The 13,630-nt window shown below is 49.9% G+C and overlaps 1 protein-coding gene across 2 annotated transcripts in view; it reads right to left on the bottom strand.

Annotated features, from left to right (window-relative positions):
* ASCC1 (activating signal cointegrator 1 complex subunit 1) overlaps positions 1 to 13,630 on the bottom strand; it is a 34,594-nt gene that overhangs the window by 2,700 nt on the left and 18,264 nt on the right. For both annotated transcript variants that reach the window (XM_058810209.1, XM_058810211.1), the window contains exon 9: positions 12,148 to 12,227. In XM_058810209.1, coding sequence (XP_058666192.1) covers positions 12,148 to 12,227 — 80 coding nt within the window. The remainder of the gene's footprint in view (positions 1 to 12,147; positions 12,228 to 13,630) is intronic.

Here is a 13,630-nt window from a genome sequence, read left to right as displayed (position 1 = left end):
CACAAACCATTCCAGGATTCCATGAAGAAAACAAATTAAATGCTGGCATGTGCCAGACCCATCAGCAGCGCTAGAAGTCACACCTTTCCACAAAATAACAAAGGAAGAGATTTGTTTATGCTGTTGCTGCACACCACAACCTGTTTGTCTCACTAAACACATGTACTTCAAAGCAAAACTAAGTTAATGAGACAAACCCTCCCCGAGCCCCTCTTGCCTCACACAGCCTCAGGCATGTCACAGCAGAAGGATGACTGGGAAGCCCCAGAAGACACTGCCCAGGTCAAGGGCCCTCCATTTGTACACTGCTAAAAGTGCAGCAAAGCCATTGTAGCAAAGCACTTTGTATTCCCTTGGCTTTTTTAAGATTCACCACCTCCCATGTGTTCGAGCAGCTGTGTGTTTCCCAGGGAGGAACGCTGCTAGAACTATTGATTTTTGGTAATGTGGCTGTACTTTCTGAGAGTAAACATGCTACAAGATTTAGAGGACAACCACAGACACTTTTTTCTGCTCTTGTTTCAGGCTGGCTTCTCACTGATGCTCCTTGTGCTCCCTGAGGCTTCCCATGACAGAAACCACCGGACTCCAGGCACGGAGATCACAGCACAGCTGAGACCTGCCCCAGGCAGTGAGGAGAGAGGCCCCTCAAACGTCATCCTCAACACCTCTGGAACACCAGGAATCCTCCAACACCTCTGAACACCAGGAACCCTCCAAGACCTCTGGAACACCAGGAAGTGGCTTCCCATCACAAAAGCATCCTGCACTCGGGTCCCTGGGGACTTGGGAAGAGATTGCAGAGAGCCAAGGCTCTGCTTTTGACTTTCACTTCTATTTATCTTGAGGAGAAGCCAAGCAGAGCCAAGAAAGATATTTATAACTCCCCCCTCTCCCCAGCCACCACGGAAACACTCTGGTTTTGGAGGAGCCCTGGAGCAGAGCTGATGAAATGCCTCCTGGGAAAGCATCTCAGCTTTTTCATTCTGCACCAGGGAAGGAGGTACCTGGAGGTTGTTGCCCTTCAGAAGCAACCACTGATAACTCCCTCTCCCATCCTTCCCTCTGGCTGCCAAGGGCCCACCTTTCCCTGGAAAGGCTGCAGGGAGCACGAGGAGATGTGGATCAGGAGCAGCCAGGAGGGAGGCAGGGGAGGAGAAATGCAATCACCTGCAGAGCCGTGTCATTTGATTGGAGTGGGACGTGAGGCTCAGCAAAAGCACAGTAATTCTATAAATCCAAATATGCCAAAGGATTTATGTCCTCGATGCCCAAGGAATAAATAAGAGGATGGAGGCTGGGATTTTTTTTTAAAAGTATTATAAATGAGAATGAACCTGATGGAGGTAAAGGTCAGCTTACAGAATCAACACCACACATGCAGTGCAAGCTACTAACTCCCATCAAGGGAATAGCACTTAGAGGACTAAGTGCCCTCCATCTCCCTGCTGCCTTCCCAAATTGAATTAGAATGGAATAAGGAAAGAGCACTGTTAACTTTTAACCCCAGACCCGGCACCTCCAAGCTAGCTCCAGGGATGTGCCCTGCCTTTCAAGCCACAGCCAGAGGTGTGGGCAATGCTCAGACAGGATGCCTGCATCTCCCACGGGGACAGAGCAGGTGCCTGGAGGGTGGCAGCAGCAGCATCCCAGGATCTGTGGGGGATGGCACAGACTACAGCCACACTGCCCTCCCCAAAAGCCATGAGCTCCCAAGAGAAGGACAGAACTGGATGATGGATAACCCATATTTCACAGGTCAGCCTGCAAACTACTGTAGGTCCAAGTGCTCCTCTCTCTCCCTCTCCCCTCCTGGGGACTGGGTCCAAGGACACACCACTCAGGTCGTGATGAAGGCAGGCAGCCCTGTGGAAGCTCCCAGAAAGCAGGTTTTCCTCCACTTCTCCCCGCAAAGTCGTTTATCCTGAGCAAGGAAAAGCCAGCAACCACTGTCATTTCTGACACCACATTTTCTCCCTAAAGACAATTCCGTTCACATGCTGGAAACCCTTCTTCCTCTGAGGTCTGTTCCCCTCCATTACCCACAAATTACCCAGCAGACCTCCCTTGGGATGAGACAACCATTTTCTGAAGGAAGACAAGAGGCTGAAGACTTGTTTTGGGAGAGAGAGAGAATCACACATCAAACCGCTCTCTCCTTGCAAACCTGAGCCAAAACTGCTTGTACAAACTTCAACCCCTAAACCACAACAACTTCCTTATCAAAGGCAGAGCAACAGATCAAACCCAGGATGCCTCTCTGCCACATTTTCTTCCCCTTTTCAAGCCTGTGAAGTAAGCTTTGCTGAGGCAAGGAGGAGGATGCCTCCTCAATGAAGAAGTTAAAACAGGCGCCTCAATGATGTCGCGTTCCCAAGCGTGGGTGTTTGTCAAGCTGTCCTCCTCGGGGGGCCACTTCCCACAGACATCCCTCCCTCCTGGAATGAGCCAGCACCTCTGTGCTCCAGCCTGCCAGCAACAGCAATAAATCACAGCCAATCCACAGCAGGACAGCAGCGATGTGTTTCGGCTCTGGTTATGAAGAGCGGAGGTGCCAACGCAAACTGGGGTTTTTAAATCACCTGTCACGGGCTCAACAAGCATGAGAAATGTGAATGGATCTGGCTGGAGGAGCACGGGGAGGTGGGAGGACAAAGCAAGTCCAGGGAGGGGAAGAGAAGGGAAGGGAGTCAGAGGTGTTTAAAACTTCCTTCACGTAATCTGTGGCTCACATTCACGCCGCCTTGGCCTGGAGTTTGCTACTACCATCAGGATTATTGATCAGTTTTTAAAGCCTTACGTCGTTTACAGTAGGCAGCCAAAAAAAGACCCACCCTGAATTAATGAAAAAGTCCAAGCAGCTCTGCTGAGAGCCTTGGAAATGCTGAGGGAGCAACAACTCACTGCGATGCCTGGCAATTAAAAATTCCCACTCACAAGCAGGGATACCTCGGGATAAAATGGATGTACACACACACACACACACACACACACACACACACACACACACACACACACATATCTCTCCCTGGACTGCAGGCAGTTCTGCTGTGAACTCCAGCCCAGGAAGCAGTGCCTGAGGGCTGGGCTATTACAGATCAACAGCACAAAACTGTCCCCGGTGACTCAGCACTGTAATGTCATTAGCCTGTGACAATCCACCTCACAAACCCCACTGCCCTGGCAGGGAGCTGAGGGAGGGTCCTGTTTTCCATGTCTGGAATGAATACAGAAATCAGCAGCTTCAGAGAGGCTGGGAGGAAGAGGTTCATAGCTCCAGGAGCTATGGATGTGGATGATCTCACCATCATTCCTGCTGCGTGATCCACGCTGAGGATGGGACACCAGCAATCCCTCCTCTGCTGTTTCTCCTGGGTGGAAGATGTTTATCCACCCCAGGATCCCACCCAGGAAGGGTGTGAACAGCCTGAGCACCACTGGGCTGTGCCTCCATGGTAGAGCACGTGCAGGAGGACCACGCTGACAGATAACCCAGTGCATGGACAGCCCCAACAAGAGATTAAAGGGAGGCTTTGGAGGAGCTGGAGCCTTTAGAGCTTCAGCTGCTCTGCACAGAGTGACAACAGCACAGCCCCAGTGTGTACCCATGGGCAGCAGTGGTAAATGAGGGCACAGGCTTGGAGAGCCAGGAGCTCTCTGTTGGAAATCAGCATGTTATGGTGCTGCTATCCCCTCTGGGGAAGGGGAGGAACAAACCAAATGCCAGGCACCCACTGACAAGCATGGAGAAAAATTAAACAGTGTTTCTGAAGAGGTGCCTCAACACAGAGCAACAAAACTTGTCTGTCTGCAGAATTTCTGCACTCTCCCCTGGAAGTCTTTCCACCTGCTAAGGGATGATATATTTGAATTGAAGTTTGTGCACGATGTCCACAGCTTGGGATGGAAAGCCCTGGAGAAGAGCAGAGAACAATCACCCTTCCAAATCATCTGGCCAAAGCACAAAGGCAGATCCCATGCCAGACACAGCAGGAAGGGGCTGACTCCACCAGGCAAAAAGCACTGATGGAGGAAATGGCAAAAACATGGAAAGATTAAAAATCTTAAAAAATTAAATCCTGAAATGTGAATGTAACACTCAGAAACACTGAGGGACTCTAAGAGAGTCCACTGAACTCCAGCAAGCTCTGTCCATCCGAGTTCCTCTGATTAACCTCCTGTGCTGCACAAAGCACAGCCTCCAATTTGCTTTTGGGATCTCACCTACTTGTTTAATGCACCTCAGTCCTGCAGCCTCCCACACAGGCCTGCCAGGACCTCTCCAAAAGGCTGTTATCTGTTATCTCCACACCTGTCACAGCTCCCAGGCTGCAGTATGTGCTGGCAGAGCTCCTTCTTCCTCATCCCAAAAAATTCACCAAACCCCATCCCAGCTATGACCCAAACACCCCCAAACTATGACAGACAAACCCCAAACCAAAGCCCCTGGTGGTTCCCAGAAGATGAGACACAACCAGGCAAACTGTCAAAATCTGGGCAGTTTGTCGAATGAGTAGATTATTTTTCCTTCTGTTTTTGACTTTCAAAATTTTCTGCAACAATTTGGTGCCAAAAAAGGAAATACCTGATTCCTGTGTTATTCACCCTGGACAGCACTCCACCAATGATTATCTGTCAGAGGTTTAATTGTGCTTGGAAGCTTGCCAGCAATAATGCATGGGAAGCACAGGGAAAGCAGGCAGAGAGGCAGCTCTTCCCAGCATTCCCAACCTCCTCCCCAAATCAGCAACTGCTTCCCTTTCCATGGCTTTTTAAAGGAAGGCTGGCTGGCCATCCAACACTTCCCAAGGCTGTCCAGGTGTTACAGTCCTGGAGAATGTTGTGCAGAGTCACAAGGGTGGAAGAGGGGTGGGAAGAACAGAGAGGGCAGTTGTCACCTGGGCTGTCCCCAGCAGCACCAGCACAAGGCTGCAGATTGGTTTGTTCTGCAAGTGTGCAGCTGGCTCTGGAGTGTCTCTCCATCCCCAATATAGCATCCAGTGCATCCACAAGGAACAGCCCTTCCCCTCTCCTTTTCTTCCAGCCTCTGGCAAGATTTAAAAGGCAGCAGCAGAGACCTTTTCACCTCATCTCCCTCAGGAAGAATAAAGCAGGCAGACTTCAGGAGGGAGAAAATCTTGTGTCATAGGAGTCCCAGTGGCCTCTCTCTTGGGAGATACCCATCAGGGCTATCTCCTCTGTGACACAGGAAAATCCCTTACAATTACATCCCTGGTGCAGTCCCTTGGAAACAACATAACCATCTCTCTCTGGCAAAGTGCTGCCAACATAAAAAGCAGCAGCAAGTGCATGGAGAAAGATCCAAGGCACATGATGGGAGGTTTCTTTTTTGTATTTTTGTTTCCTGAGCCAAAGCAAATGCCACATAAACACCAAGAAGCTCTTGGTACGTTCCCAGATGCCATCTCATGGGTGCTCTGCACACATTCCATGGAGGAATCATGAAGGGACAAACTGAAGAAAGGACCAGTGAAGGTCATCAGCTCCACCATCCTCTCCTTCTCCAAGGCACGAGGAGCTCGGTGGTGGCAGATCCTGGATTGACACCTCTGCTCCCTCAAAACAATCAGGACCTCCTTTTCCCAGCTCCTCTAGAGCAGTGCTTCCTTATCCTCCCCTTTACAAAGACTTTCCTGATCCCTTGCTGCAGTTTAAGCCCATTATTTATCACTTTATCATCCATTACTGGCAAAAGCATTTCTAAGCTTCAAGACTTTTTCCTACATGCTGCTCTCCTTCCCTTTATTATCCTTGAAACAACTCTTTCAGCCCCAGCTTGCAGATATTTTCTACCCCTCCAAGGATCTTACTGTTGTCCCCTGGGCTCCTTGCACCCATCCATTGTACCCAAAACTGGACAAATCTTTCAGCTAAGCACAGTCAGAGGTTCACTTTAAGGACATTTGCCTTTTTTTTAATTTCCAAGGGCTGACTCAGTCTGGAGCAGCCCCCCATAAGCCAAACCCTGGCCTGTTGGGCTGGTATTGAGGAACTTCTCCATCCCACACCGGTGCCACAGCTCCCTCCTGGACCTGTCCTTGTTTGCAGCTGCCTGTTTGTTTCTGCCTGATTTCCCAACATTGTTTGGAGCTCTGCTCCCTCCTGCTCACGTGTGCAACTTCCCTGCCTCTCCCCAGCTGGGTTTCACCTGCAGAGCTCAGAGTGCATTTCATGCTGCCCTCAACACCCTCCTGACCTCCACGGGTGGGATGAGCGTGAGGTTTCCATTCTGTGAATATGGAAGCAGCTGATCCTTCTGTGACTGCTGCCATGTGAAACCTCAGCTCAGCTCTTGATAAAACTGGAGCAAAGCCACCCCAGCTGCCAGAGGGTGATGCAGCAGTGGGGAGGGTGACATTCAGCAATAGTCTAAATTAATGTGTCAGGCTGGATTTCTTTCAAACAGAACTGTTCAGGGCTGGGTGCAGGCCTTTGTTCAGCTGAGATCCCCTCCCTCCAGGATCCCCCCCTCCCCACAAGCCAAACCTAGTGGTGCTCCTGCCACTTCCACGCTGCAAAACCTTTGCTTTAGCTCACAGTTTTGGGTCTGTTCCCCCCATCACAAATCCATGAAAATTCATGTGCTTCAGGAAATCAAACCCCAGTTGCTATGGTGAAAGGCATTCTGCAAACTAAGAAACAAATACAAGTGGGACATTTGGAGGTTACCAGATTTTTGCACGTCTTTCAGACAAGAATAAAAACCCTTTCAGCAAATTAAAGGCTCTGATAAGATCCCAGACCAACACCTCCAACGTGAAGGATTTGCAGTACAACTTAAGGAAATTAATAATCAAACAGTGCATTTCTCCACAGGAGCCTCATCCCCATGGCTCCTATTACAGCAAATGCAGCAACAGTGTCTGAGAGCTGGGCTCTGCCTTTGCTGCAGGGATGGCAGAAGGCCGGGGAGGGACACGGACCTGCCGTCACTGTGACCTCTCACTACGCCCACCGAGCACCAGAGGAGGAGCTAGCTACAGAGCCAGGAAATTAATTCAGACAGACACAGAAAATTATCCAGCAGAAGGGTCATGGCACCTTAGGGATGAACTGTCTACTTTTGCTAATCAGTGGGTTGGGGTTTTTTGCATTTAATGTGCTGGGTCCTTGCCTTCTATTAAGGCACTGCTGTAATTCAACCCCTGCCAGCTCCACAGAGAAAAATTGTCCTCTTAAGATCAAAGAGGTGACACTGCCCTGGCTGGCTGGTGGCACAGCAGGGAGCTCAGGGGAGTGAGGAGGGGGATGCTCACTGGGTGGGAGGCAGTGGAGAACCTCCAAAGGGCTCAGCTGCTGGCCTGGGTGAGAGCGCAGAGGTGCAGGGGAAAGAGCATTCAGAGCTCTTTTCTCCCCAAACCATCCTCCAGTTCTCACAGATCCTGCTAAAATTAGTCAGAGGGGTGTAGAGCACCTCTGAGAGGAAAAAAAAGGCTTTTCCTTTTCTTGGTAAGGTCACCAAAGAGATCTCTGTCATGCAAAGGCAGCACAAACCTTCTGCACTGCGCTCTCCTCAGCGCTGCGGCTCAGCCTTCCCCCAGAACCTCCAACACTGCCTCCAAGGCCTGAACACTCCAACAAAGATATCTTCCCTCCTTTGTCTGCTCTGATTTTTCAAATGCCACTTCAGATTCCTGTTTCATCAAATGCAAATAACATGAATATGGCTTTTTCTCCCCCTGAAGAATATAATTCACAGGAAAGCATTTTTACAGCGACCCCAATTTAATCTCCTTCTTTTTTCCCTGTGATTATACAAACTGATCTCCAGTCTCATCTGCTCAACTGTCACATCCTCCCAGCCCACTGTTGCTCTAATTGCACACTGCTGAGCCCCCTCAATTGTTCCAGTACCTCTGGGTAATGGCAGGAATTCTCCCCTCTGCAAAGTGCCAGCACAGCCTTTCATTTCTGCTTTTGATTCTTCTCTAAAAACGAGGTGAGGAAAGCACTGCCTTATTTCTGAGATCCTGATGTTGCACCACAATCTCTTACTCAGTCTCCCCTCACCTCAGTGGATTCTTTGTTTGGTATTTTTAACTCTAAACTTTCCAAGCAGCCACCTCCTGTTAGGTATTTGTTCCAGCTGTCAGTCCTACTTTGGATCTACATCTTTACCACCTTGCTGAGGATAACAAGATGTTCTTACCCTTTCTGAACACCAGGCAGTCTTGTCCCCACCTAATGCCAGTTCTTTGGCTCTTTGATTCACCTCAGCTTAGAAATAGATCAGGAAAAGACTCAGCCTCCTTAAATCCACAAACAAAATTTACACAAAAGGCCTGGGTTCCAACTGCTGCAGAACACAAGACACACTCCTCATCTGCAAGTGCAGCTGGCTCTGCACACGTTCATTTGTTTAGAGCTTGGTGGGCTTGGGGTATTTTGAGGGGTCAGGGGTTTATTCAGGCCAAGGTTTTTCTTTTCCATTGCACCTCTCTCTGTGGCATTGCATCAATGTTTTAAACTGAACTGCTGCATGCCCCAGCCACCACACTGCTCTTACCCAGCAGGACAGACAGGCTGGCAGGGAACACCACTGGCTCTCCAGAGTATCAGACAGTAAATGCACTTTCCCCTGCTCCCAGTGGAAGCAGGTACAGTGCCAGAACTCAATACACTGATGCAGGCCTCAAAAGAGAAGGAGCCTCATCAAATGATGCCTTATCTGACCTAGAAGCCCTCCCTGGGCACTCTTGCAGCCCTGCTGCTGGACTAGGGCACAGCAGCATGTGTCGCCACCTTGGCTGATCCCATTCCCAGTCTTCCATCCCAGCTTAAAGTCTCCCCTAATGCCCTAAAGACATAAGATGTGCAGCTTTCTGCTGCTGTACCTCAGTAGCTGTTCCCTCAATATTTAATCTTGTAAGCTGTTAATGCACGGATCTGTGCTAAGCAGCAGAGTTCAGCTTTTTCTGCACTCAGAATTTGCTTCCTTCTTGTCCGAGCATGGCAAAGGCCATTCATTTACTTCTCAGACCTCAACTCAAGCCAAAATTCATTCCATTTTGACCCAATGAGAGTCCAGGTGGTTTTCTTCCTTTCCCTTAAACGTGCCACAGAAATTTTTGGCCAGCCGGACTTTCTGCGTTTCTTTTCCTTTTCATTTATTCACTGCAGCCTTAGTTGGATTTTTTCCCCCCTAAACAAAAACAAATAAAAGCCCGGAGGCAGCGCAGCCTCGTCTCTCCGGAGATGCCAGCAGCTGCCCTGGGTGCCTTGGTGCCAGCTGCAGCACAGGGACATGGCAGGGCTCTGCCAACCCAGCATCTCCCCCAGGCCTGAGCTGCTGGGGCCTTCCAGCAGGAATTGCTGCCTCCTCCCTCTGCTCTCCTGACTCTTTCCTGCCTCCTCCCTCCGCTCTCCTGACCAGAGAACGCTTTCAGTGCACGGCTGGGATGTTCAAAGCCAGCCTAGAGGGAATACGTATAGCTCCATGTCCATGAAGCATCTCCAGCTTTATGGCATGCCCCAAGCTCTGTTGGACACAAATCTCACACAGCCCCTTGGGCTCTCAGCCCCACCTATGCCAGGAAACCTTTTTCAGGGATATTCTTCAAGACAGAAGTAATTTAAACTCCCAAACGCAAGTCATCCTACAGGATCTATTTTCTGAGCAGTGTGGGAAGGTACCGGCCTGCACAGCCATTTATTAGCACAAATAGGAGTGTATGTTTAACTCCGTGGAATGGGTAGAACAAAGGATTATTAAATAAAATTCTGATTAGTTCAGCTGAAAGCAAAATACCAGCTGGAGCCTGGTGTAGCATAGGCATGTTATCAGCAAACATGCGCTGCCAGCGCATCTGCACACACACACAGACACAGACACACAGACACACAGCCCAGCTCTGACCATGGAACAGCAGAGCCACAGCACTCCCATCCTGCTCTGTGCCCGACAGCTCCAGCCCTGCCCTGAGCCTTTGGCCCTACAGGGCTGCACAATGGCACTGAGAGTGATGAAACCTGAGTTTTCCCACTTCCCCTCCTACCAGCAGCCATGCTTTGTTAGCGTTCCAAGTGGGAACACAGCCACTCAGCAGAGCTACCACAGAGTCCTACTGCCTGGAATCACATGCAGGGCACATGGCCCTCCCTCCCACCAGCCTGCCTAAGTGCAGCCATATTCATTAACAGCTCTTCTTTAGATCCTGGTGCAAAAGTTAATGAAGCCACTTTGTGAGAGGGCAGCCTCCCCAGCAGAAGATAAATAATGGATATAAAAGCAGGCTGGGAGGGAGCTGGCACATCCCTGCAAGGTCATGCTGGAATGCATCAGTGCCTCACCGAGGCTGGGCTGCTCCGGTAAGGAGCCTGCAGCTATTTATGACTCATGTAATTAATTAATGCCAACGGGCCTTCTGCTGCAGGCACGTGGGAGACCAAAGGGAAATACGAAGCGGGCAGGTTAGGAAATGTAGTGGAGGTGGGAGAGAAGGATGACATTTCTTGTGGCAAGACATGCTTTGAAGTAATTACCAGCAGTCCAAACAGCCAGCAGCTCTTTTGGCTACGTCAGAACAAAATCAATTAGGAGCTTTAAAAATGCATCGGGCTCTTATTCCCTAGAGCATCAAGAATAAGAAGTAGCCTCGGAAGGAGAGCGGCAGCATTTCCAAGCACCGTGCACCCTATGACCCTTCCCCAGATCCTCAGACCCCACAAACGGTGTGACCAGCAGAGGGAGCATCGTTAATACCGTCCCAGTCACACACGCTTTGGGATGAGAGCACGGAGGAAGACCCACAGTTTGATTTCATGTGTCTCTAAAGCCTGAGGACAAGTTCAACAGAAGCAGGAGAAAGGAGTGAAGGTGAATGTGGAAAAAGGGGAGTCCTGCAGGCACTCAGGGCTCCTGACACAAATCTCCCCCTTCCAGAGCTGCCTCTCCCAACACTCGGAGCTATCCAAAACTGCAAGTCACATCAAGAAAGGGACCAGGGCTGTGGCTTCCCTGCTCCAGCTTGCAATACTGCAGTCTCACACTGCACACTCAACACGTGGTGACGCTGAGTCATGACACCACGCTTGCACAGACCGTTTGAGGACAATGAGAGCTTAACCTAATTTTGTCCCTTTGTTTGTCCTCTGCACACAGATCAATCAGTTCCACTCCCTGCCTTCACATCCCCCTGCATCCAGTGCCTGATACATTATTAACACTGTAAATACAAATAAAGCTCACTCTTCCCCTCCTCTGGGAGGGCTCTAAAGTCCTTCTGGGTTGTCCAGCTCCCACCCAGCCTGCATCCTCTCTCAAGTATCTTCATTGCCAGAATACCTTCTTACCCTTCCCAAATGTACCCATGCATTGTCCTCGCTCCCTCTTATCAGAGCTGCCTGCAACAAATCCTCTCACACAATGAGGATTGCAGATTTGCTTACAAGCTGGTGCTGTTTTCCATTTCTGCTCCTCTGTGCATCTCTTTTCTCTCTGGACACTTGCAGGGGTCAAGCAGTACAGCACCAGCCTGCCACAGCCATCTGGATGAGCAGCAGAGGCTGCCTGCAGCCCCAACCCTGGCTGGCAAAGCCTGGGAGTCTGCAGTGTGCTCCCCTTTGAGCCTTTCCCAACCTCTACAGTCTGGGGGATTGTGTTTTCTAACCTCTGATCACTGCCAAAGCCCTCAGATCCTGGTGGGACTCCCTACCACTACCCAGTATCTTTCTGGAGCAAATCAATAGCAGAGATTAAAACCCAAAAAGGAAAGAGTAAGTGAAATGAGAGTGGGGTTTAGTTTCATAAATATATATGAGTAGAACAAGAGCAACGAAGTGCTTCTTTCTGGTGGGCTGAGAATCAACTCGAGCCTGAGTCTCCAGGGTAAAACAGGAGCGAAGTAAACGACAACACGAACACCCACTTAGCATTCGTGCTTCATATCCCTGCTCTGAGCCTCAGCAGCTCCAGGAATGCTCCTGTTAAACACTCTAATGCTCCCAGTCACCAGTGATCTGGACTGGTTATTTTCTAAACAGATTCCCCCCTTCCCCTCCACCCCTCCCAAGCCCCAGGAGATCCCATAAGCCCAAGACAAAAGCAGTTTAGAAGAGGTGTTTCGACCTCTTCTGGCTATACAATATCCATGGCTGGCTCCATTTCCCTAATTGTTTCATACTGACCTTGAGGATATTCTGGCCATTAAATGACTCCCGCTCCTTGAAAGATGATTTACCAGGCATTGTGTTGTTTCGTTCTTCAGCTGTAGAGAGAAAAGCCACCAGCAGAATGAGCTTCAGATGGGAGAACTCTGTGTGCTGTACTTCACCCCCCACTCTGTCCCTCCCCAAAGTCAGCTGCCAGCTAATAAACCATCTTTGCCCAGTTCTCAGTGCAAATAAAAACCATTTCCACTTGGATTTTAGGAGGAAAAGGGCTGGAGCTGGTGCCCCTATGGGGATCACCTCTGTTATTACCTGGAGAAAAAGGCCCCAAATCACAGCTCCTGCCAGGGTGACTCTGTAGGGCTGACTGCTCAGTGTAACACACCTGCTTCTCCCTGGCTTGTTTTCATCCCTCATCCTGCCATGGCAGGGTGTGAGACAGCACTTGCATGGCCTGGAACAGCCCCAGATCCCAGGCTGAGGCGCCAGCACAGCGCCAGGCAGGATGGGGACAGCCCTGACACAAACCTGTGCTGCCTGCACCCTGTGTGTGCTGTGGATGCTTCTGTGGGGTGGGCACACAGCCACACACACAGAGAGACATTCAGAACACCAACCCAGGCCTACAGCAGCTGCCAAAAGCCTACATGTGAGATCCATTTCCCCAGAGCACAGCTGGGTTTTTATATAATCCCCAAGTACATGATCTGTGCCTTCCACAGCACCTCTGCCTCCCTCAGTGAATATATTCAGTATTTCTTTTTCATCTCCATCATTAACTGTGAAGTCCCCCTCACATCCAGCTTGCTGTTCAGATCCTGTATGGAATACAAAGAGACTCCTATGGCTGCCTGAGGAATGCGTTCTCCCCATTGTGTCTGAATGCCTCTCGTGCCTCATGGGGCTGTGCAGAACACAGCCTGAGGATGCCAGACCAGCTGCCCATGTGCAGGGCCACAGCAGCACTCTGGGGTCACATTTCCAGGGCTCTCAAACTGAGCCCTATCTTTACAGGGTTTCTACACCCTGGGTGTGCATGTTTGAGTTCAGCAGCAGTCAGAGCCAAAACCTGCCCAGAAGACAATGGCACAAATCACCTGCTGTTATCACTGTCCCTGCAGAGATTCAGAGAGGCAACAACTAAAGAATTCCTGACACAACCTATCGCAGTGCACAGGGGCCAGAGCACACATGTTTGCACATGGAGAACCAGGCTGTAACACATTGCCCCTCCCCAAGGATGATGCTTTTAGGGCTGCTTTGCAAAGTAATGTGATCAGAGTGATGCTAGAGACAGCTCAGAGCAGACAATCTTTTGGCAGAGACAGTAGACGCCATACACTCAAGAATAGCTCACATTCAGCTTCGCATCACATTCATCTGTCTGCATCTGATTTAAGGAGAAAGACAATGGCATAATTTTCCTAAAGAAATGGGCAGTCTCTAAGTTAACCAAAGAGGATTATGTTTTCATCTTGTTTGAAGGTCAGCACAACACATG

The sequence above is a fragment of the Ammospiza caudacuta genome, chromosome 9 (assembly GCF_027887145.1).
Source record: "Ammospiza caudacuta isolate bAmmCau1 chromosome 9, bAmmCau1.pri, whole genome shotgun sequence".
In the NCBI taxonomy this organism is placed as follows: domain Eukaryota; kingdom Metazoa; phylum Chordata; class Aves; order Passeriformes; family Passerellidae; genus Ammospiza; species Ammospiza caudacuta.
The sequence above is the reverse complement of the archived record's forward strand: the minus strand, read 5'-3'. Positions and strand labels throughout refer to the sequence as shown.